Raw genomic sequence first — 24,296 nt, 5'->3', positions numbered from 1 at the left:
CGGTGTCAGGGCGCAAACACGCGGAAACGCGTGAGCACCGGTAGGGTGCGTCAACGGCAGCGCACAAACTTGTTCGTTGGCCCCCCTCCCTTGCGGCCCCAGCGAGCATCGTACAAACATGCTTTTCCTTGTTTTGTTTGTGTCCGTGATTCCTTCACGGGTTGTCGCATGCGCCTTCCCTTCGCGTACCTTCCTTTCCCTCACTCCACCCGCTCATCTACTACCCTTGTGTGATGTTGCTTTTATGTGTGTGTGCGTGTGTGTGTGTGTGTGTGGGGGGTGTTTTCTGCCACTGCACGCACGAATCTTCGGCCCCCTCCCCATCTCGTAACCAGAGGCAGTATCGGTGCAACCGCCTCCGTCTCCCCCTCCTTTCCTCCACCCGCGAGAAGCGCAAAGCATCTGGTGAAAGCCACACGCGGGAAAACGCACACCGCGTAGAAGCTGAATCAAAAACGGACGTGCGACTACCGCCGTGTCGCTGCCTTGCTCGTCAGTTCTTTACCTTCCGTGCGTGCGTGTTTGTCTGCAGAGTCGTATAGAAAAGGCCAAAGACACGGGTGACAGCAGCAAGAGAAAATTGAAGCGATCATGATTCACAGAGAAGACCCGCGAGTGACTCCGAAAGGCGAACTGCACCGGGAATCGTTACTGGTGGCCTAGGCGAGGTCAGCGAGTCTCTCCGCGGGCCAATGTAGATCCAGCAAACAGGAAAAAAAAACGTGCGCGATGATCAGCGAAGGTGCCACGCGTATCTGCCCTTCTCCTCGAATCAACGAATAAGTTTGCCCACTCTTCACGTTGGTGTGAGTAGGTGTGCGGCAACCAATTGAGGGTGCCCCAGTCCGCTTCCCGGAGCGTCTCGGTGGAACCTTTCGTCGGCACGCCCCGCTGCGTAGTTTGCTTTTTACTGCGCGTTCATGCATCTTGCAGTCCTGACCTTTTCTTCTCTTCTCTCTTCCTACGCCGCCTGCATCTGCTCTCCACAAGTGGTTCCGCATATATGTGATGAACACACTCCTCCTTTGATCTGTTCAGTGATGTCCTCACTACACGCGCTGCGTCGTTGTGCCGCTAGGGGGTGATGTCAGCGGATTTCGGTTGAGTGGCTGCTTGTAAAAAAAAGATCAAAATACGAAGCCGACAGACGTGCACGGACTTTCACTTCCATCCGCTGTGCCGACAGCGAGGCGCACACCGCGTTTTTCCCCTTGCTCACCTCAGGCCTCGTAGTGATCTCGGTCTCCCGGGTGTCAGCGGTGAAGAGAGGTTCCGCCGATGGTGTGCGCGCCACTACGAATACCACACAGACCAGTAGCACAGCCCCTGTACACCCATCGCCGCCGTTGTCCACGTCACTGAGTCAGTTGGCGAGTATTTTTGATAGTGCCTCCCATCGCCTTCCGCTCTTTAGTGATTCTACTAGCAGTGCCTCGAATCCCCCCCTACGTGCCGGCTCACGAGGTTTCTCAGCCTGAGCCGACAATCCTTTCATCTCGGTCGACAGGCTTCGGCGGCAGCGGCATCGTGATGGCTGTTGTTGCCCGACGCTTGGCTGGGCTCCTTTCCAACACGTTGTGGCGAAGAGAAGAGCCCTGGACGACAACGTGGAAGCATTCGTGGCACTTCTTCTGCGATCGGCTGCGTTGCTCAGCTATGTTCACGAAGAGCGCAGCTACGGAAAAGCAGCACCGGTACGCGAACGGTGCTGTCGAAAGAGCGGGGGTCCTTCGGTGTTGATGCGGCAAAGCCGTCATCAGTGGTAAGTGCAGGCTCCTCTCCACCTAAGGAATTCGATGGAAGAGAGATCCAAGTACTGTTAGATATGGCCGACAGGAAGGACACTGTGATTTCGTCCGCTCAGCAGCTGTTGCGGCGTCGAGAAGGCCACTCCTATGAGGTACTCGGCAGCCTCGTAAAAGAAAAGAGCGCACTGATCGAACGGATGACGCTGAGGTTTGACGACGCGAAGCGTCAGCAGTTGAAAAAACGTTGGTGCTTCTGGGCAGACATATGCTCCCAGGAGGTGATTTCTCTTGCGATTTGTGACACGAATCGGCCGGTAAGTGTGCACGCCCACCACATGCGCGCACAAGGACAGACTCACTCGATCCTCCTATCCGTGTTCCGCCTCTCTCTTCCACTTGCTCTTTTCTGCTATCTCGACCTGAAAACGCACAGAAAAGGAAGAGAGGACCTTTTCCCGTCCCACATCCTTAGCGTTGGCGCGTACGCGATCCCTGTGTCTGAGCCTCAGCCGCGCAAGGACGCGTCACTCGGGATGCGGGAGGGCGCGCTACGTTGCGCGACGCCACTTGGGACATCAAACAGCTTGTCCCGGCGCTCTCTTCTTCTCTGCCTGCAACACTGATGACGATGGGTCTCTCTTCATCGCATGAACTCGGCTCTGTGGCGGCGACATTTTTCTCAGTATCACCCAACCTTTTTTTCCTTCGCGATGCTGTCCTCTTCTTCTTCACTCATATCACACCGACTCGCACTGGCACTGCAACTGCTCATGCACCCAAACCCACACGCACCTTCGTCAACGGCGCAGTCTTGCTACCTCACGGCTTTCCTACACCCTCCCACCCCACCCCCTCTTCGCGACCTGTCACCATGTCCGCTGTGGAGTCTGGCTCGAAGGTTCTCCGGATGAAGGAGAGCGACGCGCAGAAGCTGCTCGCGATGCGCTGCCACATTGGCACGCGCAACCAGAGCAGTGCGATGAAGAAGTACATCTACGGCCGCACGGCGGAGGGCAGCCACATCATTGACGTGCACATGATGTGGGAGAAGCTAATCCTCGCTGCTCGCGTGATCGCTGCTGTGGAGAACCCGAAGGACGTGTGCGTGTGCTCGTCGCGCCTGTACGGCACGCGCGCGATCTACAAGTTCTCGCAGCACGTGGGCACGAGCTTCCACGGGGGCCGCTTCATCCCTGGTACGTTCACGAACCAGATCCAGAAAAAGTTCGTGCAGCCGCGCGTGCTTGTGGTGACGGACCCGCGCACGGACCACCAGGCCATCCGCGAGGCGTCGCTGGTGAACATCCCTGTGATTGCGCTGTGCGACACGGACGCGCCGCTGGAGTATGTGGACATTGCGATCCCGTGCAACAACCGCGGCATCAAGTCGATCGGCATGATGTACTGGCTGCTTGCGCGCGAGGTGCTGCGCCTGCGCGGCACGATTGTGCGCTCTGTGCCGTGGGAGGAGAAGGTGGACCTGTTCTTCTACCGCGACCCCAACGAGGCTGCGGAGGAGAAGGCCGCCGCGGCCGCTGCGGCGCCCGCCGCGGAGGCGGAGGAGGGCTTCGGCTGGGTGGAGCGCAACGACGACAACGCGTGGGAGGCGTAAGGCGTTGTGAAGGCGGCGCGGACGACAGGAGCGGTGGGAAAGTGGCGGGGTGACGACACTTTGTCGCTCTTCTGTGCCCCTCTGCTTGTCGTTATTGTTGCACTCTTCACGCCCCTCGGTTGTGCGTGCGTGCTGCGTCCCCAGTGAAGTCCGGCTGTGCTCTACGCGCACGATAAGGTGGCGGATAACAAACTGGTCTAGTCATTTTTTTTTTTCGGCCTTTGCAGGGGTGAGTGATGCCGCCGAGACGGTTCAAACGCGCGTGCTGGGTGTCTGACGTTCGACGAGGGAATCGACCTTCTTACAACGGTATGCCCACAGCACCGCCCTCTCGGGGGTCCTCATCCCCCCTAAAGCGCCTTTGCTTTTATCACTTCCTACGACGTCGAAGCAAGCCAACACACACACGAAAACGAACCAAGCAGTCCCGTGAAGGGGCGCTTCCTGACGCGCGTGAACTAGCAGCTGAGCAGTTTGCCCACCCCCTCCTTTTGCGTTGCAAGGGCGTATTATCATCAGTCGTCGATGAAGGATGTCCATCAGCTTCGACCGCAGCTGCAGCCCACTCTCATGACGAATGTGTGGGGAGGGAGGCGCTGTGGCTGTGACGGAAGCCTCCTCATGCACACGAAGAGGGGCGGCTGGCATCATGTGCTCGTCTCCTCTCTTGCAGGAAGGGCAGTACGCTCTGTCACGTCTCCGATTCTGACCTCGCAAGTACCAGCCTCATCACTTTCCCTTTGACTTGGTCTTCCACTCTACCTTACCTGCTCGTTTTGTGTGTATACCTCGCCCGTCTCTCGCCCCTGAAACGGTGCCTGCGAGCTTGTTTCTCCTTGCTGAAACAGCACTCAACGTCTCGGTGACTGATAGAACTTCTAGACACACTTCTTGCCTCAAGAGAGAGCACTCGTGGTGTATGCGCGTCTCCTGCGTTACCCTCGCACTGACCGCATGGTCCTTGGTCTTGGCAGTAGAAGCGCACCCGCAGTTCTCCGTCACCTTTTTTCCGCGCGCGTTGCCTTTGCTGTGTGCAAATGGAGCACTCATTGCCATGCTCTGGCCGTGTTTGTCGCGGCTGCTACGGCGAAATAGCGGAGATTGTAACTCACGCGGGTGGTGTTTACATGCTGCAGACGAAGCGGCAGGGCACAGCGCACCAGCTGAACGCCATCTGGCGTGTTTTAGGTGAGCAGTTGGAGGAAATGCTCATCAAGAAGCGGTCCGGGATCGTGCTGGACTTTCTGCACGCCAGCATCAAGGTGCAGCGAGTCATGCTCTTTGATAAGTCCGTTGCTATCGAGCTGAAGCCGCAGCTTGTGCTGCTACCGGACTTCACATCGAAGTTTCACCTCAAAAACGTGTTGGAGATGCAGGATGCGCACTACCACGCAACCGTTCCCAACACGGTCAGCTACATCACCATTGCCTCCATCGTTGGTACAGACCGCTTCGTTGTCGAGGCGGCTGTGAAGGACTCGGTGCGCGAGATCGGCAAGTACCTGCAGCGCAACGCCGCCTCGACGCTCACGATCGACATTGGCGTAGGCTTCTTGGAGTTCCAAGACAGAACGTACCGCATGAAGTGGAGCCGAGAGTTCCTCGCTCGGATGAGAGCATCCGTTGGCGCAGCCGAGGTGGTGACGCCCTACGACCCGCCGTCGAGGACGATCGGCGGCCCTACGGCGCCGTGCCGCTTTCAGAAGGGATGTACCTCAGAGAACCTGCTGCAGACCCAAGTTCGCAACACCGTGCTTGCGGAGTCACGCTTAAGTGCTGCGGAGTTGAACGATGGCATGGGCAGCTCCTCGTATCGCAGAACTCACTGGTAGGCAGCTGTTCGGGGGAAGGCGCTTGCCTGCCACGTCTTGCCTCCATAGCCTTCATTTCACTTTGTCGCGCACCTTGATGGTGGCACTTGTCCGTGCCAGAGAGCAGGCGAAAGTTGCCCCACGAATTCAGCAAGTAGGCGCGCAGACCCCGTTGTACTCAGGATTTGCCCCCCTACACACACACACACACACACACACACACACACACACACACACACCGCATCCCCCTCCTCTTCATCCTCCACTCCTGCGCTTCTCATGCATCTCTGTTCGTGCCTGTGTGCTGAGGTGTTTAGCCATCCTTTGTATATATACGTGTTTTTCCTTGCGTTTGGCATCTATGTGATTTGTATGCACAGGCGCCGTATGTACACCAGACTGTGATGTGCTGGCGAGGTGAGTTGGCGGGCATTTCGTCGCCACCACCCGCACTTTCGCACATTTTTTTCTTCTCAGCTCTGCATCATCGATCGCTTCAACGTGCGACTTTGCAAGGTGCGCACGCGCTGCAGGGACTGAACAGCACCGTGCATCAGCTGTGGATCATCTCGCTTCAGTGCACGCCTCCAGTCATAACGCGAACTGCTGGTTGCCGTTTGTGCTGAGGTCCCTGCGTGTCTTGCCAGACTCACCATGTCCGTTTTTTGCGAGGTGTCGTACCTGTTCGCCAGATGTTTGTCAGAGCGTACTTCGCTCACCCTAGGGGTGCCTTCTCTGGCAATCCTCTAAGTACTGCCTTTAGTGGGTGTGTCACGTCATCTCTCTCGTTCTCTTTCTGTCGTTTCTCTTTTATTGGCTGCTGTTCTTGTTGTGCTGCTCTCTACGCGTGCGTGCTCCTCTCTCTCTCTCTCTCTCGATGTGCCTCACCGCGACTCATTCGGGTGTGCGCACTTCATATCCATTGCTGTCTGCCACCCGCGCACGTGCCTGCGCGTCACCCCCTCCCTCCCCCCACCCACACCCGCGCGCTCACACGTTACTGTCGTGGTGTGTGTGAGTGCGTGTGTATTTAGCCTTGTGCACCGGAGCTCACGGTAGAGAAATCCGTACATTTCGTTTATTTGATCGTCGTTCTTTTGTCTGTCCCTCCATTCGCCGTCGCCTTTGTTCCTCGTCGTTTTGTTGGTCCCAGCACGCGAGTTTTCTGGAGACGAAAAAAATGCAGGGAGGTGCACCCAACAACGGAAATCCGTACGCCGGATACCAGCGCGGCTACCCGCCGCAGGATGGTATGCAAGGATACCCGCAGCAGGCGGGCCGCGGCGGTGGCGCCGGTTACTATGCGCCGCAGGTCCAGCAGCCGCCGCAGCCGCAGCCGATGGCCTCCCAGCCGATGGCCTCCCAGCCGATGGCCTCCCAGCAGATGGCCTCCCAGCAGATGGCCTCCCAGCAGATGACCTCCCAGCCGCCCCAGCAGGTGGCTGCGCAGCAGTACAGAGGTTACAGCCAGGCTTACAACCAGTCATACGCTGCACGCGGTGGTTACCAGCCGACACCACCTCAGCAGCAGGCACAGCTGCAGCAGGGATATGCTTCTCGCGGTGGCTACTACCAGGGCGGTGGCGCCTACGGTGGCGCCGGTATCCAGCAGGGGTACCCCGGTGCTGCGGCTCCGATAAGCCGCGGCGGCTATGGGCCGGGCTACGGGCCGGGCTACTACCCAGTTCAGCAGCAGCAGGGCTACTACAACCAGGGCTACAACCAAAACCCCAACTACACGCCGGCAGCGCGCGGTGGCTTCCAGGGCGGCGCGTACGGCGTCCAGCAGCAACCGCAGCAACCACAGCAACCACCACAACAACCACAGCAGCAGCAGCAGCAGCAGCCCTTAAGCCAGCAGTACGGTCGCGGCGGGCGTGGCGGGCCGGGTGGGCTACAGCGTGGCGGTCGCGGCGGTGGTCGTGGTCGTGGTGGGCGTATGTTCGAGTCGTATGCCGTCGTCCACCTCGACAGCTACGCGCAACTGGAGGAGGTCGGCCGCAAGGGGGCGACGGAGACGATCGTCGCACCGGAGGTGCTCTCTGCAATGCGTTCGCGTGCGCGCGGTAGCACGATTCGGGTACTCGTCGTAATCCAGAAGAAGTACGCCGCCGCCTGCCTGTCTATCCCGCGCGGTCCCGAAGACACTCTTCTGTCGGAAAAGACAGCTGAGACGTTCGTGGGGGTTCCATGCGTGATCGTTGGGCATGCTGAGCGCCTCATCGACCTGGCCAACGGTGCAGCTATCCAGGGTGCCGTGTTCAGCACCTTCCGCTCCCTCATGATGCTCTTGACGACCTTCGACAAGCCGCAGACAACGCCGGCAGAGGGTGGGCAGCCAGTAAACGTGCATGATAAGACCCGCGATGAACTGCTGGAGGCCATCACGAAGGACATCGCGACGTACGAAGCGCTGATGACCGAGATGGCGGCCGACTCGGATGAGTCCACGAGGCTTTTCAGCCATCTCATGCGCCTCTCGGATGCCGAGGTAGATGGCCCACAGCAAGGCGAGGCCCACGAGGAGGGCGCGGACGCTGACGTAGGTCACAACGAAGGCGAGGAGGGCGAGGAGGGCGAAGAGCAAAAAGCGGCGGTCGCTGAAAAGCCCGCTGAGGGCGCCGCTGCCCCCAAGAAGATGGTGAAGCGCACGCTCATGTCATCGCCGCAGGGTATCCGCATCCTGCGCGCTGCTCTCACCGTCAGCAGAAAGCGACAGGTCTTCTTTGATAAGATCGTGCCGCCGCCGCCGAACCCGGAAGCCAACCCGCTTAACCGCATCGAATGGAGCTCCTCGCTGCGGCTCATCGACCCGCTGTTGCACTACCCGCTTCTGTCAGACCTAGTCTTCCAGTTTTTCGGCGTTGTCCCGGTCGGTGGGGAGGCTGCGAAGCCGGCGAAGGCGAAGGCACAAGAGGTAAAGGCATTGTGCGACGCAATCGCCCGCTACGGTGTACAGCTGACCAGCTCCGCCAGCTGCGGCAACACTATACTGGCCCTGCTGCAGGCCATGGATCCTCAGCACGCCAAGATCAGCGTGGCTGAGCGGGCCGCGGAGGAGACCAACAGGAAGCCTGGCCTGAAGCGCGGCCGCGAGGCGGAAGAGGGTGACGCAAATGCCGACGACGGCGCGCAGAAGACAAAGACGGAGGATTCGCCAGAGGAAGAGAGAGAAGCTGCGTCGGAGTCGCCGGCGGCGAAGCAGGCCCCCAGCAGCCTCGCAGAGTACAAGGCCTCGGCTGCGCCGGTGGACTGGCGTCTATACTACGCCGTCGCCGAGTCGTGGTGCACCGGCGAGCAGCCCGTGCTGCGCCGCAAGCGCACGCGCTTCACCACGCAGGCGCAGCTGGACGCCGACGCTGCGGCGGCGGAGAAGCCCGCAACGGTCGAGTCTCGCCTGCGCTACGTTGGCCACCACCTGATCGGTTCCTTTGTTCTACGCTACATGACCCCTATCTTCGCCGACGTCGTCCTTTCCGCGCTTAAGAGCCCCGCTAGCCGCAAGAAGAAGGAGCACGATGCATTTGTGCAGCAATGCGAGACGATCCTGTCCACTATGGCAGGCGCATGGTCGACCAACGATGCCAGCTTCACAGGGGGAAACGTCTACCGAAACCTTCTGACAAGCCTCGCCAGCCGCGCTGTGCCCGGCACCCCCATCGAGGCGTATCTGCGCAAGCTGCTTGACGGCATTGTCAACACCATCTTCGAGTCGTCGAAGGAGAAGTACCTCTCTCACTGCGTGCAGGAGGCGCTCACGGTGGCTCGACAAACGAAAGATGGCGGGCGCTTCACGCTGGAGGTAGCACGTGCGTTGATGGCGAAGGCCGACGAGTCGTTCATGAACCTCGCCATCAGTCCCTCCGGCAACTACGTGGTGCGCCACCTGTGCGGACAACTGACGGACTACGCCACGGGCAAGGTGGCTGCCGAGTCGGAAGTGGTGGCGGAAGCCAAGGAGTTGGAGGCGAAGTATTACACCTTCATGACAGCCAACCTGGGGAAGCTAACCAGAATTCAGTACGGCAGGGGTCTCGCCGGTTGGCAAAGCGAGCAGGCCGCCCGCCTCGGTGCCGCAAGCGCCCCGGGTGCGACGAGTGCGCCGTGCTCTCCCAACGCTGAGTAACCATGCCTGGTTCCCTTTATCTTAAAGAGCAATGTGCCCCCCGCCATTATAGACGTCACTTCTCATCGTTTTGTGTGTGTGTGGGTATGTGTGTGTGTGTGTGAGGGGGTATATCGCCCTGTCTTTGACTCATGATCTTCGTTCTCCTCTCGTTTCTCTGACTACCGCGGTCGTCCGTCTTCTTCCGTCGGAGCGGAGTCGTGTGTTTTTGTATCTGTATGCGTTTGTGTGTGTGTGTGTGTATGTGGACGTCTGTCCAAGGCAGTCTCACAGCTGGAAAACAAGTCAAGGATCCGAGAATCGAACTGCATGCCCCTTCCCTCTCTCCTGTACCCGCAGTGAGAAAACAGCAGCAACATCAACGTATGAGAACGTGCTCGGCGCAGGAAGGAAGAGGTGAAGCTAACTTATGCCGTGATATGGCGTATTTTTTACACGGCAGCGGCGCAAAGAAAGCGTCTGCAGACACACGTAGGCCAGTGTGGAGGCGGCATTTGTAGCGAAATGCTGGGAAGGGAAGGGGGATTTTTTGCCGTGGACGAGCGGCCTGTAGCGCAAACAGGGATGCCAAAGGAAAAGGGGCGTAGTGCACTCTTCCCTTGTCTCGGTGTAGCGACACTGTTCTTCCTGTGATGATGAAGTTTCTTTTTGTTGTTTTTTTTTTGTTTGGCGTGCTGGGTGGATAAACTGTAGGAACCGAAGGGGCTCTTTGGATGGCAAGGAGAGCTTCAAATACTGTGTAGCACGCTGAGCATCCGCTGTCTGTCTGTCTGTCTCTGTCTCTCTCTGTTTTTTTTCGCTGTTGTTTTGCGCACGTCCGTACGCTGACGTCGGTATACATATATGTACATATGTATATATATATATATGTATATATATACAGGTATATATATACATATTGTTGTTGTTTTCTTCTTTTCCTCTTTGCTCTTCTGTTTGTACTCGTGAAACTGGGGGTGAGGTGGGAGAGAGGAAGGGGAGACGACTGGAACGAACAAGCCCCAGGACCTCCTCCTGCAGCTCGTCGGTGCTCCCTTACTATTATTTATTTAGTTATTATAATTTTTTCTTTTGCGTTCTTGAGGGGGGATGCTTGTTCGTTTTCGGTCGCATATGTGCGTGTGTTAGCGAGCGCGCCAGCGTGCACTTTGACCTCGTCGCCTTTTCAAACATCTTTGCGTGTGTGTGTGTGTGTGTGTGTGTGCCGTTGTATCGATCTCGTTTTATGGTTTCTCTGCGTCTCTCAAGAGATGTTACTGCATGCCACATGCACAGTCTCTCCCCGTGTTAAGGAAAGTGACGTGTTGATGCAGGTGGTGTGTGTTTGAGTTTGTGCTTGTAAGAAGAACCATGTGTTGCCGATCGTGTGTGTGTGTGTTATGTGTCTCTCTGAGTACTCAGGTGCGTTTTTGGTCTTTTTTATGCTACCCTCCTCCCTCCCCTCCGCCTTTTCCCCTCTTTTCCACGTCCGCAGTGTGTCCCCCCTCCCCCTCCCGCTACCGCTCCTCTCTCCCCTTCCCGCACCGTCGATGCGTGTGTCATGCATTGGACGTGTGGCTGCATGAGGGGAGGCAAAGGGCGGCAGAGGGTGTCAGTGAGGCACACATGCAGACGTTTCGACACACACAGCGACACACCCGGTCTGGCGAAAAAGGAACTGGGGGAGGGATGAGAGGGCACTGTTGTTTTGTTTCTTCATGGAGTTATCTTGAATAGAGGATCTCGTTGTAGGGAAAATATTATCCAGTGAAGCGTCGACAGGACGTAGATAAAAGGTAAAGCTGAAGGGTTGCTTGTTTGGTCGTACGCGATGTGCGGTTCTCTCTCTTGTGCTCATGTGAGCCTAAGGCGTTAAACATGTGAGTCGCTGTGAAACTGAGAAAACCACCCTTGCAACAAAATAGCATGCGGGGATTCGGAGGAAGAACGGTGGGAGATGGGCAGACGAGCAGTGTTGCTGCGGGTCAATGGCGATGTGCATCACACCTAAGGCGATATCCTCTCCGTTGAGTCTGCACGTCTCTCTCCCTTTGCCCTCCTCCCGTGCGGACGCGTTCACTTGGTGTCTCCCAGCACTCTGAAGGCACACGCGCACAGTTGTGGTGCAGCCACTATGCGCACCTATGCGCTTGTGCGTGCGTGCGTGCGTGCGTGTGTGTGTGTGCGCGTTCTTCTGGCATATCCATGAGGGTGAGAGAGTCTCCTGCTCTCCTGTTTTCCTTTGCTGGATCACTCTGCCCTCCGACGGCCTCAACCCACGCACAGGGCGGAGGCGTGACGGCGTGCGGCTCATGCCAGGCTTGGTGCCTTGCTGGAGGAGCCACATCGAGAGAGCGACACAGAGAGAAGAAAGCTCTTTTGTTCGACTTTCCTTTTTTGCGGGCGTTCGAGCAGTGCCAGACGAGTGTTGGGCCTCTACGGCGCTGGAGAGCATAAACGCCTTCAAGCGTGTAGGCGCGTCCAGCAGCGGGACCGATCACAGCATGGACGGGGAGCCGAAGTCCCGACAACGCATGCGCTCGGCATGCGCGTCCGTATCACACCGATGTTGCTCTCTCTCTCTCTCTTTCAAGCAACAGCTGACGCTTCGCCGCGCCGTCAACCATGCTCCTGCTCCGTGTGCTACCTTTGTTTATACAGGATGCTGCCCAACTACATCTCTCCGGTCTTTTTCGTTTTGTTTATTTCCACTCCCTGATTGCACGCTCTTTGTGCGCGGCACTCCGTCGCGGGGACACGCGGTAGTATAATACCTCACAATAGGGAGCTCGTTTTTGCCGCTTCGAGTTGCCGCATTGGTTGGCTCGCCGCGCTCTCTTCTCACCCACTTGTTGTTTGGCGAGTGTGAGCGTGCTTCCGTTGGCTGCGCCGACGTGATTTGCTGCCGCCATCCGTCAACGTCGCGAGACCACCGTACCAATCTTTTCAGTCTGCCAGAGGGGTTCCGGAACGGAAAAGCAAAAAGTAAAACATATACGCACGCACGCACGAAAGCCCCTTGAAGTACATCAAAATGGATGACGCGTACTCCCCAGAAAACATGGAGTACGAGTACGAGGATGAGGAGCTTGTGAGCTGGATTACGTGGTTCTGCGACTTGAAGGGTAACGAGTTCTTCTGCATGGTCGACCGCGAGTTCATCACAGATGATTTCAACCTAACTGGATTGGCCCCCATAGTGCCATTTTACCACTACGCGTTAGAACTCATCCTCGACGTGGAGTCGATGGAGAGTGACGGCCTTACCGAGCAGCAGAAGCGTCTCGTCGAGAGCTCCGCGGAGATCCTCTACGGTCTTATTCACGCCCGCTTCATCACCACCGGCCGCGGCCTCAAGCTGATGGAGGAAAAATATATGCAGGGCGAGTTTGGTAGCTGTCCCCGCGTCTTCTGCGAGGGTCACGCGCTGCTCCCGGTGGGTCAGAGCGACGTGGTACGTGAGAGCTCCGTGAAGCTTTTTTGCCCACGCTGCGAGGACATCTACCACCCGCGCTCCGTTCGCCACCGTAGCCTCGACGGCGCCTTCTGGGGCACCACGTTCCCTCACCTGCTGCTCATGCAACTGCGCGAGCGCGGCGTGTCGATCCCGCCGCCGAACCAGCAGTACGTGCCGAAGGTGTACGGCTTCCGCGTTCGCAAGCCAGGCACGCCCCTCATCACCAACGGAGCGGGCGAAGAGGACACCGGGGCCGCCTCCGCGGGCGCAGGGGATGTGTCACGCAAAGCCGAGGCCGGGCCTCACCACAAAGAAGAGGGCGCCGTCGCAATGTCGAACACTTTGGATCAGCGGCTGTCCGCAGAATCCTCAAGTTCTAGCTCAAAAGGAAAAGCGGAGTAGGCGGGAACTCAAAACAAAATAGATGAAGAGGGGAAGGAGGATACGCACACACGCCAACATACAAAGTGTGCCATGGCAACGACGTCTGTACCGACGTGCTGCCCGCTCCACGCGTCGGCAGCTGCTGAACACCAAAACGCATGGCCCTCCCTCAAACTCTTCCTCTTTCCACAACACAACGCTTGGGAGGTGGGCGACAGGTCGACTACTGCGTTGCAGAGGCGCATCGGTTGTGCGTTGCGCTTGTTTCCTCGCCAATTGGGAGGGTATCCCCTTAATGCTGACATCCCTCCTCTTTGTGTGGCGGCAGAAGCCCTCTCTCGCCACCATGTCCCAGGCTTGCAGCCCCCCTTGTCTTTGAGTTGAGGCGCAGCGGTGATGGGTGGCGTTGCTTTTGCGTGGTTTTGTGTGCGGCAGGTGCACGCGGCACGCGAGCTTACGCGCGGGCAGAGAAGAGCCTCGGGCAGACGCGTAGATCCATGCTGAATCTCCTGCTGGGCACTCTGACCTTCTTACTTTGTCGTTTTGTTTGTGGATGTTTTGCTTCTTGGTGAGGTACGGTGGGTGGGGGCTCTTGTCTTTTGCTCCGGTCGGGCTTCCTTGAACAAACAAAATGAGCATGAGCAGCTACCTCATAGAGGCGTCCTGTACTCGCTCTCTTTGCGTCCTCGACGACAAAATGAGGGCCCGCAGTTGTCTGATATCGGGGCACGTGTAGATGCGTGTATGTCCCTTCCCTCTTATCTTTTCGAGTATGTACTGCTCATACGTCGGTGGTGTGTGATGTGTGCTTGTTTTTTCTTCGTGTCGGTGTTGGGAAGAAGCTATCTTTCTACTGGTGCCTGTTTTTTGCGTGTCGTAGCTCAAGATCCCTCTCTCGGTGACCAAGCAGCAGCGTGTCTCCTGTGTGCGGAGGAGCTGCGTCATCTCTGCACGTGAGTCTAAGCGGTGGCGCTTATCAGCGAATCACGCCTTCAAGGAATGTTCAAAGAAAAATAGCGACGCTAAACATCACAGGAAACAGCCAGGCCGAGTCACCAGTGAGCGTGCTTGTATTGCGCAGCGCACAACTCTCGGCGCGCAGTCTCGCACATGTGTGTGTGTGTGTGTGGCGCCTTCGAGAAAGAAGAAGCACCGCCACGAGAGCACCGTGTAAGCGCTGTGCGAGGGGGGGGGTTGTGATGGCGATTGTCGAGAGAGCTGTCCACCACTCTTGTAGCTCCCCGTTTGGGGCCGGAAATTCGCAGACGACAACACGAGAAACGTGCGTGGATTCGTATGGGTAACTTCTGCGCGTTTCTAGGCATGTGTTCGCCCCTCACTTTCCCCCCTCTTCGTCTCCGTTCTAACGCGCATCTGCACGGGTGGGCTGCCTGACTGGCGCGGCCACTTGCTTTACGATTAGCTGTGCTTGCACCGCGAACTTTGCGTCATTGTCGCGTTCGTGTCGCGAACGGTGGGAACCATCCCTGCGCTTCCCAACTGCTACGTCTGCTACCAAGAAGGAACCTCATGGAGGCCCCCGTGTCATCTGCCAGCTCCCCAGCAGAGAATGCTCCCTCGTCCAGAGGGACCGGCCGCGGCGGGCGCAGTATGTTTCGAAGTGGTCGCGGCACTAATGATCACCGCGGTCGCGGTCGCGGGTATTCGCACGGCGGTCGGAACGCCTTCCAAGGGCGTGGCCGAGATCGGGGCAATGCTCGGGGTCACGGCGACACTCGCGGACGAGGCCGAGGCCGAGGCAAGGGGCAGCCTGAAGATCGCGACTTCGCGCCAAAGAAGTTCATGCGCCACCGCTCTCTCTCGGGGAAGCACGGCTCTCACACACCGCTTGATGGGGAACGGGCGGTGAAGCGCGAGAAGAAAGATAAGAAGCCCAACTCCAACTTTGCCCTCTTGCGCTCCACGCTGGGTGACGCGGAAACGATCGCCGAGTACATCCGCGATTACCACTCAAGCAAGAAGTTCAGTGAAGTCAAGTCCGTCAACGCTTTCCTGCAAGCCGTAAGCCAGCGGCCCAAAGCAGTCTACGAGGAGCTCATGTCGCAGTACAAGGACGAGGTTTTTACGACTCTCGAGCGCCTCTTTGCCTTGTACGCGCTTGGCAAAACCCCCATGATCCCGCCAGCGCATGAGTTTCTGATCCGCTGCGAGCAAGAGGGTGTGCGCAAGTCGGCGTGGGGTGAGGGCGTTCGCACACTGCCCGTAAAGGCGGCGGAGACAGATGCCGCCATCCCTGCAGAGGGCGAGGCGGAGGGCGTGGCACCGTCACCGCAGCCGCCGGCACCGGTGGCACCGCCTCTGGACGCAGAGGCGGGATCGCTTCTCTCACCCCGCGAGCTTCTAAAGAAACTAGCCTCCCTTGACGTTGTCGGTCGTCTGCAGCGGCTGATCGAGATGTCGAGGTCTGTCGCAGATATTCAGGTGTGCGCCAACAAACTGACAGCCTTGATCACCGACGCGCGGGACGACGTTGAGAAGGGCAGCGTGATCCCCACGACCTCCGCGGAGAAGTTTGACTACGCAGCCAAGTGCCAGCTAATCAGCAAGCTGCTGTCGAAGGCGCGCCGGCTTGTAGAACCGACGTTTGCACCGCCGTCAAGGGCTGCGGCAGACGGCGCCTCGGATAACCTCGTGGAGAAACCAGCCGAAGAGGCGACAGTGCGGAGGAGTGAGCAGGTGTTCGGCGGGGACGACGAGGAGGAGCTGCCACGGACAGCAGCCGAAGCCGCTTTCTCAGGCACTTCTGCCACCGCAGTGGACCGTGCAGCCCCCGTCGTCACTCAACGCCGCGTCCCTCTTACTGACGACGAGATCGAGGGCTTTCAGGCGGCTATCTCTGTGGCCTTTCATGCGTTGGAGACGGTGCTGGAGCAGCACCCGCCGAGCGTCACGCATCAACCCCTCTCCAAGTTTTGCAAGGTACTGGAGTGGTGCAAGGGGAAAGGCTTGCTGGCATCTGCGGACGAGCGATTCGCGACGCTGCTGGAGCAGCAGGTGGAGAAGGACATTGCGGAGCAGGCGAACCAGATCAAGACGGTGATCAGCCTCAAGTCTCTGACAGCCGGTGACACGGCCGCACTGCGCGAGGTGGTTGATCAACTGTGGGAGGCCGGGGGCAGTCTGTGCTTCTCGCCATCAAGCATGGATGTGCTCTCTGCCATTGCTGTGGCCGCGTCTGTCGACGACATCGACGCTGATGTGAAACGGCTGGTGGCGGACCGTCTTGTGCAGACGCAGCGTCACCTTGCGGATACGGTGGCGCTACCGCGCCGGGCACTGCGCTTCGTGAACGACGAGCGCAACAAGGTAAAGCAGGCCGCCATCGCAAAGCAGCTGCAGGCAGAGGCAAGCAAGCACAAGACAGAGGGTGACGAACGAGAAGGAGAGGGATTGCGGTGATGTGGTGCGCATGTGCGCCGCGGTGTTTTCGCCCTTTCGCACCCGCACTTAAACGCGTGTGCGTGTGTGTGTGTGGGGGGGTGGGATAGGCAGTGCGCGGGTCGAGCGCATGCATTTCCGTCTCTGCTTCTCGATGGCTGTGTGTCGAGTACAGCGCAGGTCTCCCTCGTTGCTTCTCTGGGTTTAACTCGGATGCGCAGACGCGTGAAAACCGAGAAGGAACAATAAAACTAACGGATCGAAGCGCTCGCTTTGCTGCCCCCACTCATTCGGGTTGGGTGTAGGCGTGTACGAGAGTCTATAGAGGCTATGAACCAACGTAATACAAATAACCCCAGCACCAAGGAATGCATCTGTCTGGTAGCATTGGCCTCGGTGTTGTCGTGGGTGCTCGTAGATGATTGGCTGCAAGGAGAGCGATGCTGCCCTGGCACGCGCCCAGTGAAGGACTGCGTCACCACATTCTCGCACCCATGAACTCACGCCGACGTCCCATGATGTAGTCTATTCGATGGAGGCTCCGCCGCGTATTCTGCTCGCGCAGCAGCAGAGCGACGTGCACCCTTCCCCTGCCTCCATTTCCTCCGCTCGCTTCCTTCGTATCATGCTTTTTTTTGCTCCTCCTCTCCCCCTACATTCCTTTTTTTTCATCATTTCGCCTCACTTCTGGACTGTTTCCCCTTCTCTACGCCGGCACGCGCCGCACATCCTCGATATGTGTGCGTCTTTGTGCGCGAAACAAATCGACGCACGCCTTTCGCGTTGTGTTATGCGCGTATGTGTGCATGCGTGTCTGGTGTACGCTTGCCCCGTGTGCGCGTGAAAAGAGGTGCGCTGGCGGACGCAACCTGCGACCCACTCCTATACAACTTCCTTTCTGTCTGTCTTGCTCGGTGTGTGCGTGTGTGAGTATTCGGTGGAGGCGGACAGCAAGTGCTGTTGTGGATTGGCTCATGACGACGCAACGGCCCCCGTACGTCGTGCTCTATCGGCTCCCTCCCCTCTTTCGTTTTCTCACTCCGCTCGTCTCGCTCTCGACACAGGCGCACACAAGAACAGCACACAAATTCACCAATAAAGGGAGATGAGTTTCAACCTTGAGAAACTGAACAGGGGGCTCACGCGGCTGGCGAGTGTGCGTCAGTACCCGATCGCGAAGAAACAATACGTGGCGAAGCAGACAAAGGGTCGCGTCTTCCGCGTCGGTGTACTGCACAAGAAGGAGCTGACGGAGACTGCGCTGCTGCGTAACCGGCGCGGCTTCATCAACGCACAGCTCAACACCGTTGCCCATGCCCCCTCCCTGTACCACTGGCTCTTTCACCGCTGCGGCATTCCGTTTGCGGAGACGCAGGCGCTGGCGAAGAGCGGCCGTCTGAAGGTGAATGAAGTGGTCGTATCAAATGCCAGTGACCTCGAGAGCCAGCTTAGTTGGGAGACGTTTCAGCAGCTAGACATCCAGGTCTGCTCCTCTCTGCCAGCGCTGCAGTCAAGCGCGTCGACAGGCGCGTGCGCACGGGAATCCTCACGCGTTGCTCAGGGTACGTGGGTGCCGGCGCTAAAGCGCGCGTTGCACCGCACTTACACTTTCATCTATCTGCACTCTGGCGTGTCTGTCTCCTCGGAGGAGAGCGATCCCCGTAGTTTTGTGCACCGGATGGCCCCGATCGTGGGCGCGGACCCAAGCCCGCTGCTCGGGCTCAATGTGCTCCGGCCAATAGGGTTTTTTGACGGCATGAAGGGCATCGGCATTGCCAGCAACGACGTCTCCATGCTACGGTACTGGAACAACGAGAGCCTCGGCAACTTTGGCGTGTACGACGTGCGCTTTCCTCGCGGGACACCGCTGGAGGTGGTGCGGCACGCCGCCAAGGACGTCGAGGTGACGCTGCAAGCAAGAGTGCAGCCTCAGCTCTCGACTGACATCGGTGTGTCGTGCTCGTGCGTATGCTGCCCACCACCGCCGCCGTCACGCGACACCGTGGCAAACCAGTTGCTCTCCGCGATACCGCTGCTCACGGAAGAACGACTGCTCGTCAGAACGCCTCTACTGCCGTATCGCATGGCGCGCAGACTCCAGCGCAGCGGTGCCATCATCTCTCTCGTACGGAACGGTCCTTTTGTTTTCCCATCCACGCTCGTGCAGGAGAAGCTGCGGCCCTGCAACGCAACCGATCTGGCGCTTCTCTTCACTTTCGAGCGTCGCTTGAAGACAAACCGCATGGTGCTGAGTCTCCGCGAGTTCGACGTTGGAAAGAAAAACGCCACGGCAGTGTTACACGACGAGGCGCGGTGATACTGGTAGTGCGGTGTTCGATTCATCGATGGGGTTTCGTGGAGAAATAAATGGTCAGGTGACAAGTTTTTTTGTTTCGGCATCCCACGCGCTAACAGATGCCCTGCGACACCAGGCACGTCTGTCAGCTGCCGTTTTCGGCTGCCCATTGTCGCCACACGCGGTCAGTTGTCGGGATGATATCCCACCCACCCACCCACTCCTCTGCATTGCCCTTTCTATCTAGATAGTGATAGAGGGTTCTGTTTACAGGGCACTTTTCTCACACCTCGGTAACGCACGTAAGGTCGCACAACAGTGGGAAAAAAGGCGGAAAAAACCTCTCGAAGAAACATGAGCACCGATAGACAGCAGGGAAGCCATGTCGGCTTCGAAGGAAGACCAAAAGCCACCAGTGACATTCTCGAGTAGGGCGAGGGCACGTCGCGCGTGTGTGTGTGTGTGTGTGTGCATGTTTCGAGGAAAAGACACATGGCTGCGTTTGCTTCACGCAGTCGGCAGTGGTGCTGCAGCTCATAGCCTGCTTTCCTGGGGCCGGCTTTTGTGCATGAAGCGGCCCGCGCTCGCTGCCTCGACCTGACCCCATCCTCCCACCTTCCACTTTCTCTATCACCTTTGTGCTCTCGCCCGCATCCCGTCTCTCGTCCCGCTGTCCGCCCCGTCTTTTCTGCTCGGCTGAATACTCATCTCCTGAGCTGAGTGGCACGGTGGGCTTCTCTCACACAGCTCGCAAGCGAAGAAAGAGGAACACTTCTCTTTGCGTTCTATTCGTTGTCTTTACGAGTTCGCGTTTTACGTGTATGTGCTCGTGTGTGTTTGTGTGTGTGTGTGTGCAGCGCGCAGCCTTTCTTCCTTATCCGCTCGCACTACGTCGCTTCGCGTATTACCCTTTCCTGAGCACCACTTGCGTTGCAAGAAAGGCCCCATGTCGTGGGCAGCACTCGTGAAGAGTATAAAGCCGGAGGAGGCGACCAACTTTACGGCCAAGCCGCGAGTCACCGTGTTCGCCGTCGACCCATCGCAGAACGATGCGGAGAGGCAGCTGCAGAACCCGCAACACGAGACGGCAGAGGTGAAGCTCCCGTCGTTCTCCAAAGGTCTTCTCATCTTAGATGCCAACGCCATCATCAAGGGCATGGACAACTTTGTCTCCACCGCCGACGCGCTGGTGACGACGCCACAGGTGATTGCCGAGATCAAGGATCGCGCGTCGCGCGAGTTGATGGAGCGGCTACCGCACAAAGTGACGGTGCTAGACCCCACCCCGGAGGCAGTCGCTGCCGTGGTTGCCTGTGCAGAGCGCACCGGTGACTTTGGTGCCATGTCCCGCACCGACATCCGCCTCTGCGCCCTCGCGCTCGAATGCTGCAAGGTCGGTGGGTTTCTCGGCGAGCCGATCGAGCCGCGCCCGCCGCAAGTGAACCCGAGAAACGACGACAAGGTTCAGGTGATGACAGAGGAGATGGGCGAGGATGGCTCAAATGACGAGAGGGCCAAATCGGAGACGGCACACGCACAGGGCGCCTCGTCGAGTGCAATGCCAGGGTGGGGTGACTGGAGCGATGAGGCGAAGGAGACGGATGGCGAGGGCGGTGCAGGTGCAGCAGAGGAGGACGATGGCGAGGGAGAGTGGATCACGCCGGAGAACATCCAAGATGTGCAGAGCGGAACTCGCGGCGCGGGGCGTGCGTTTGAGGCTGGCATGGCCTGTGTAACGTCTGACTACGCCATGCAAAACACACTCATGCATCTCGGCGTCCCGATCGTGGGCACGAATGGCATTCACATTCGCGAGCTGCGCCTGTGGATGATGCGTTGCACAGCCTGCTTCACCCTCGTCGTCGACACAACCCGTCAGTTCTGCCCCGAATGCGGCTCCGGTGACACTCTGCGGCGCGTCAACTACGTGGTGAATGACCAGGGGGAGAAGAAGCTCTACATCAACTTTCGAAAACGCATCAGCACGCGTGGCACCATCTACAATCTGCCAAGGCCGCGTGGCGGCACGCATGGCACGAACCGCAACCTTGTCCTCCGCGAAGATCAGCTGGCGCACGTGATCCGCGGCACGACAAGTAGCAAGGTGAAGGCGCATCAGGTCATGCAGAATGACGACGGCGCCCTCGCCACCTTTGGAGAAGCGCCGAAGCTGAAGAAGAAGAACTTGGCCGATCCACGTGCGTACTCGTCCTACCACAGGTACAACGTCAACGAGAAAAAGAAGGTGCGCGCTGCTCACCGCAAGTGAGCAGAAGACGTGGCGGCATGAAAGCAGGAATGGGGCCCCGTACCTGCCGACTCTGGGAGCCCCCTCCTCCCTCTTCCCCCGCTGACAGTGCCGTAAAACAAAAAAACGGCTACCTACAAGAACATGCCTGCACGTATGCGTACATGGTCACGGGGTACGAGGTACCGCGCACGTTATATCTCGTTTAAGCGACGCCGGTCGCTCTCTTTTCAGCGCGTGTACGAAGAGAGGAGTCGAGCGACAGGGCGCGTGACTGCGTTTGAGGGGGAGAAGCTGCATCGTTTTCTTTTCCCATGCTGCGGCGTCCTCTTTTTTGTCCTCACTGCTCGTCTTCGCGTCATAAGACGATGCGCTTCTCTGCCAACACTTTGCTGAGGGTTAATGCGTGATAAGGGAAAAAAAAGAACACACACACACACCTGCACCGCAACGCGCGCCGTTGCGTTATAGAGGGCCAGCGGGCACCTCCTCGCTGCACCGATCGGCGGTGCACCTCCTTTCGTGTACTGTGACCACCTTTCTTTTTGTGTGTGTGTGTTTCTTTCATGTGGAGTTGCGTTCTGCAGACGGGCGTAGGCGCCTCCGCATCTTGCCCCACGTGTTGCCCGCGCAGCACGACTCTCTCCGTTTGCCTTGACACACACACACACACACACCTCCCTCGCACACAGACAAGCGAAAAAGTGCCGGTGCTTCCTGGAGGTGCGGCTGTGTGCTCGCCTACTCTTTCTCTCCCTCTTTATTTTCATTTGTACTGCTCCGCTGCGAACATACGCATTTTACTTTTTCTGTCTCTCTCTCTCTCTCGTCCGCACTTCGCACACCACGTTTTTCTGCGACGCGTATGCGAACAACCATTGTCTACGGTCGGCTGACGCACTCTTGATTTTGTGTTGGCTTTTCTTGTAGCACGCGGCGCCCCTCCTCTCGTGGCTTGACCTCCTCTCTCACTGGCTCCTTCCGCGCTCGGGCAAACACCCACTCTTTACGTGCGCATACGCGACAGTGCCGCACGGCGCATACACTAACCGTACGAAACACGCTTCTATACACCTCTACACACACACACACACACACACACACACACACACACACACACTTTTGCTGAGCAAACGGCTGTCCCAATCTCGCGCGTTAACGCCGGGCGTTTGAGAGTGCGACGGCATTTCTCGTAAGTGGTGGGCGGTTTGCAGAGGATCAACTCTACCGAGAAAGGGACCGAGCGAAGGCTACGCGCCTGCTTGCTACTGCTGCTGCTGCTCATTCATTCCTCTTGCTTCTCAGAGCGTCTTACGCAGCCCTTCCCCCTCCTCGCTCCGTCCCTCCTACCCAGCATACGCGTCCACACGCGCACGAACATGGGTACACGACTTCACTTTACCGTGGGCCGCGTCTGCCGCGCCATTATTGGCGTGCACCTCGCCATGTCCTCCTCCTTTTTTCTTTGCTCAGCCGCTCTTCACGACCGCGCGTTTGAGCAGCACTGGAACTATAGTAAAGTCACCCTGCGAAAGCGGACGCACTACTTTGACTTCTGGAGATCCGCCTTCTACTCCCCTGTGCTCTCACGAGAAGAGCGCGAGTGCCTCGACGTGTGGCTGAGCATTCTAGCGGTGCATTCACCAATGTTTGCCACAATTCAACTCTCTCCGACGGCGATCCTGCAGGACTCGATGGCGATGCTGCAGGGCATTAGCGAACTTCGCGATGGCGTCTACCTTCTCGAGAAGTTGCCGATCCGCGTAGAACCGTATTTGCAAGAGCTTCGCCGCGAGATACAGGATGACGTTGTCTTCTTGCACGGCAAAACCCGCACCGACATCTACCTTACCGTTCCCTTCACGAGCTACTCCATTCCGCTCTTTGTCTTTCCAGCCTCCTTTACTTTGCAGCTCGAGCGCACCCACACAAACGGTCACCTGCACATCACCACGGTGGAGCATCGCTGGTTTAGCGGATTGATCTGCTCCCACCAGACCAACTCCGTGGCATCTCCGTGGGGGGATGTGGGGGACCTGTGTCGCCGGTACAACGGCTTTCTGTGGTCGCTAATGGTGACAAAAAAGATCTCACTGGACGAGCGACGGCGCGCGCTTGCGACGAGGGCCGCGGAGATCGAGGCTGATTTGAAGGAGCAGCAGGAGCGGCAGATCAGCATGTAGCGTGCGGGGCGAAAGACACACACACACACACACACACACACACATGCACGGGAAACGGACGGGTGAAGAAGGGCACACGATGCGCAGGGAGTGGAGTACGGGACTGCAGTGCAAGCATGCGCTTATCGTAGCAGGCGATCTCTGTGCTCTGTGTGGTGTCAATCGGTGCTCGTGTCTGGGACAGGAAAGCCTCTGCACAGGCAAGGGCGAGCGCACAGCGCTATTATCGCCTCGCTCTACCGTTTGCACAACTACCGCGCTCCCCCTTTTACAGTGCCGACGGAGCGCGTGTCCGACTCGCCTGTCTCACAGCCACACATCCGTGCACTTGCCCGCGCGCGTGCTGCTGTGTCTGTTACGTGTACGCTCCTGATGACCTTTTCCCTCTTTTTTTCGCTGGTGCGGTGGGGCACGTAATCTGTGGCACCCGGTCTTTTGGTTCTCTCTCATCACCACGCAAGTGCGCATCACTCGACTCACCGTGCGAGAAGGTGAAAGAGCCCCTTCTTCCGCTTTCTGTCTGTCTCTGTCGGTATGGAGGGCTGCTCCTGTGCCACGGCGGCGAATCGGAGCATGCCCTACTCCCCCTTCCCCAGTACTATAGACCTCACTCGATTTTGCTCTCTCCACCTTCCCTTCATCCTTTCTGGGATAGAGGGAAGGCCTCCACGTGCGTTTCGTGTCGGTACCCCTCCTCCATTGGTTGCTGCACTGGCTGTGCCTGCGTCTTCCTCTCTCTATCACACGTTATGCCTCCTCCCCGTCACTCCTTCAGTCCCCACATGCACATACCTGTACTGCTTCCACTTCTCCGGCCTCTTTTCGCGAACCCCCTCCTTGCTTCGGTTTCGTGTTCACATGTTTGCCTTCTCTATCCCTCCGCCTGCCACTTCCCTGTGTAAGGCACAGCAGGCGTATGCTCTCACTAAGGGACTCTCACCTCCCCCCATACACAGAGACACAAAAAGGAGTGACTGTAACGCTCGAGGCAGATTGAAGCCTTGATTGCCCTTATCGCGCGTGTCCGTGTGCATGCGTGCGAGTGCTTGTGTG

General features: G+C 58.1%; 8 protein-coding genes across 8 annotated transcripts; all 8 read left to right on the top strand.

Annotated features, from left to right (window-relative positions):
- Positions 1-2,619: 2,619 nt before the first annotated feature.
- LMJF_36_5120 (putative 40S ribosomal protein SA) lies at positions 2,620-3,360 on the top strand (the record flags this gene model as incomplete). The annotated part of the gene is made up of 1 exon (XM_001687046.1): positions 2,620-3,360. One exon carries the CDS (start codon positions 2,620-2,622, stop codon positions 3,358-3,360), a length of 741 nt encoding a protein of 246 aa, XP_001687098.1.
- A 1,037-nt stretch (positions 3,361-4,397) lies between these two features.
- On the top strand, positions 4,398-5,192 carry LMJF_36_5110 (conserved hypothetical protein; the record flags this gene model as incomplete). The annotated part of the gene is made up of 1 exon (XM_001687045.1): positions 4,398-5,192. One exon carries the CDS (start codon positions 4,398-4,400, stop codon positions 5,190-5,192), a length of 795 nt encoding a protein of 264 aa, XP_001687097.1.
- Positions 5,193-6,351: 1,159 nt separating this feature from the next.
- Positions 6,352-9,297, top strand: LMJF_36_5100 (conserved hypothetical protein; the record flags this gene model as incomplete). The annotated part of the gene is made up of 1 exon (XM_001687044.1): positions 6,352-9,297. The coding sequence occupies one exon, from the start codon at positions 6,352-6,354 to the stop codon at positions 9,295-9,297; it is 2,946 nt and encodes a 981-aa protein (XP_001687096.1).
- A 3,013-nt stretch (positions 9,298-12,310) lies between these two features.
- LMJF_36_5090 (putative protein kinase ck2 regulatory subunit) lies at positions 12,311-13,135 on the top strand (the record flags this gene model as incomplete). Its single annotated transcript, XM_001687043.1, has 1 exon — positions 12,311-13,135. The coding sequence occupies one exon, from the start codon at positions 12,311-12,313 to the stop codon at positions 13,133-13,135; it is 825 nt and encodes a 274-aa protein (XP_001687095.1).
- A 1,512-nt stretch (positions 13,136-14,647) lies between these two features.
- Positions 14,648-16,537, top strand: LMJF_36_5080 (conserved hypothetical protein; the record flags this gene model as incomplete). The annotated part of the gene is made up of 1 exon (XM_001687042.1): positions 14,648-16,537. The coding sequence occupies one exon, from the start codon at positions 14,648-14,650 to the stop codon at positions 16,535-16,537; it is 1,890 nt and encodes a 629-aa protein (XP_001687094.1).
- A 1,084-nt stretch (positions 16,538-17,621) lies between these two features.
- On the top strand, positions 17,622-18,833 carry LMJF_36_5070 (conserved hypothetical protein; the record flags this gene model as incomplete). Its single annotated transcript, XM_001687041.1, has 1 exon — positions 17,622-18,833. One exon carries the CDS (start codon positions 17,622-17,624, stop codon positions 18,831-18,833), a length of 1,212 nt encoding a protein of 403 aa, XP_001687093.1.
- A 925-nt stretch (positions 18,834-19,758) lies between these two features.
- Positions 19,759-21,081, top strand: LMJF_36_5060 (conserved hypothetical protein; the record flags this gene model as incomplete). The annotated part of the gene is made up of 1 exon (XM_001687040.1): positions 19,759-21,081. One exon carries the CDS (start codon positions 19,759-19,761, stop codon positions 21,079-21,081), a length of 1,323 nt encoding a protein of 440 aa, XP_001687092.1.
- Positions 21,082-22,439: 1,358 nt separating this feature from the next.
- Positions 22,440-23,243, top strand: LMJF_36_5050 (conserved hypothetical protein; the record flags this gene model as incomplete). The annotated part of the gene is made up of 1 exon (XM_001687039.1): positions 22,440-23,243. The coding sequence occupies one exon, from the start codon at positions 22,440-22,442 to the stop codon at positions 23,241-23,243; it is 804 nt and encodes a 267-aa protein (XP_001687091.1).
- Positions 23,244-24,296: the final 1,053 nt, after the last annotated feature.

This window comes from Leishmania major, chromosome 36, assembly GCF_000002725.2.
Source record: "Leishmania major strain Friedlin complete genome, chromosome 36".
Taxonomy (NCBI): Eukaryota; Euglenozoa; class Kinetoplastea; order Trypanosomatida; family Trypanosomatidae; genus Leishmania; species Leishmania major.
The sequence above is the reverse complement of the archived record's forward strand: the minus strand, read 5'-3'. Positions and strand labels throughout refer to the sequence as shown.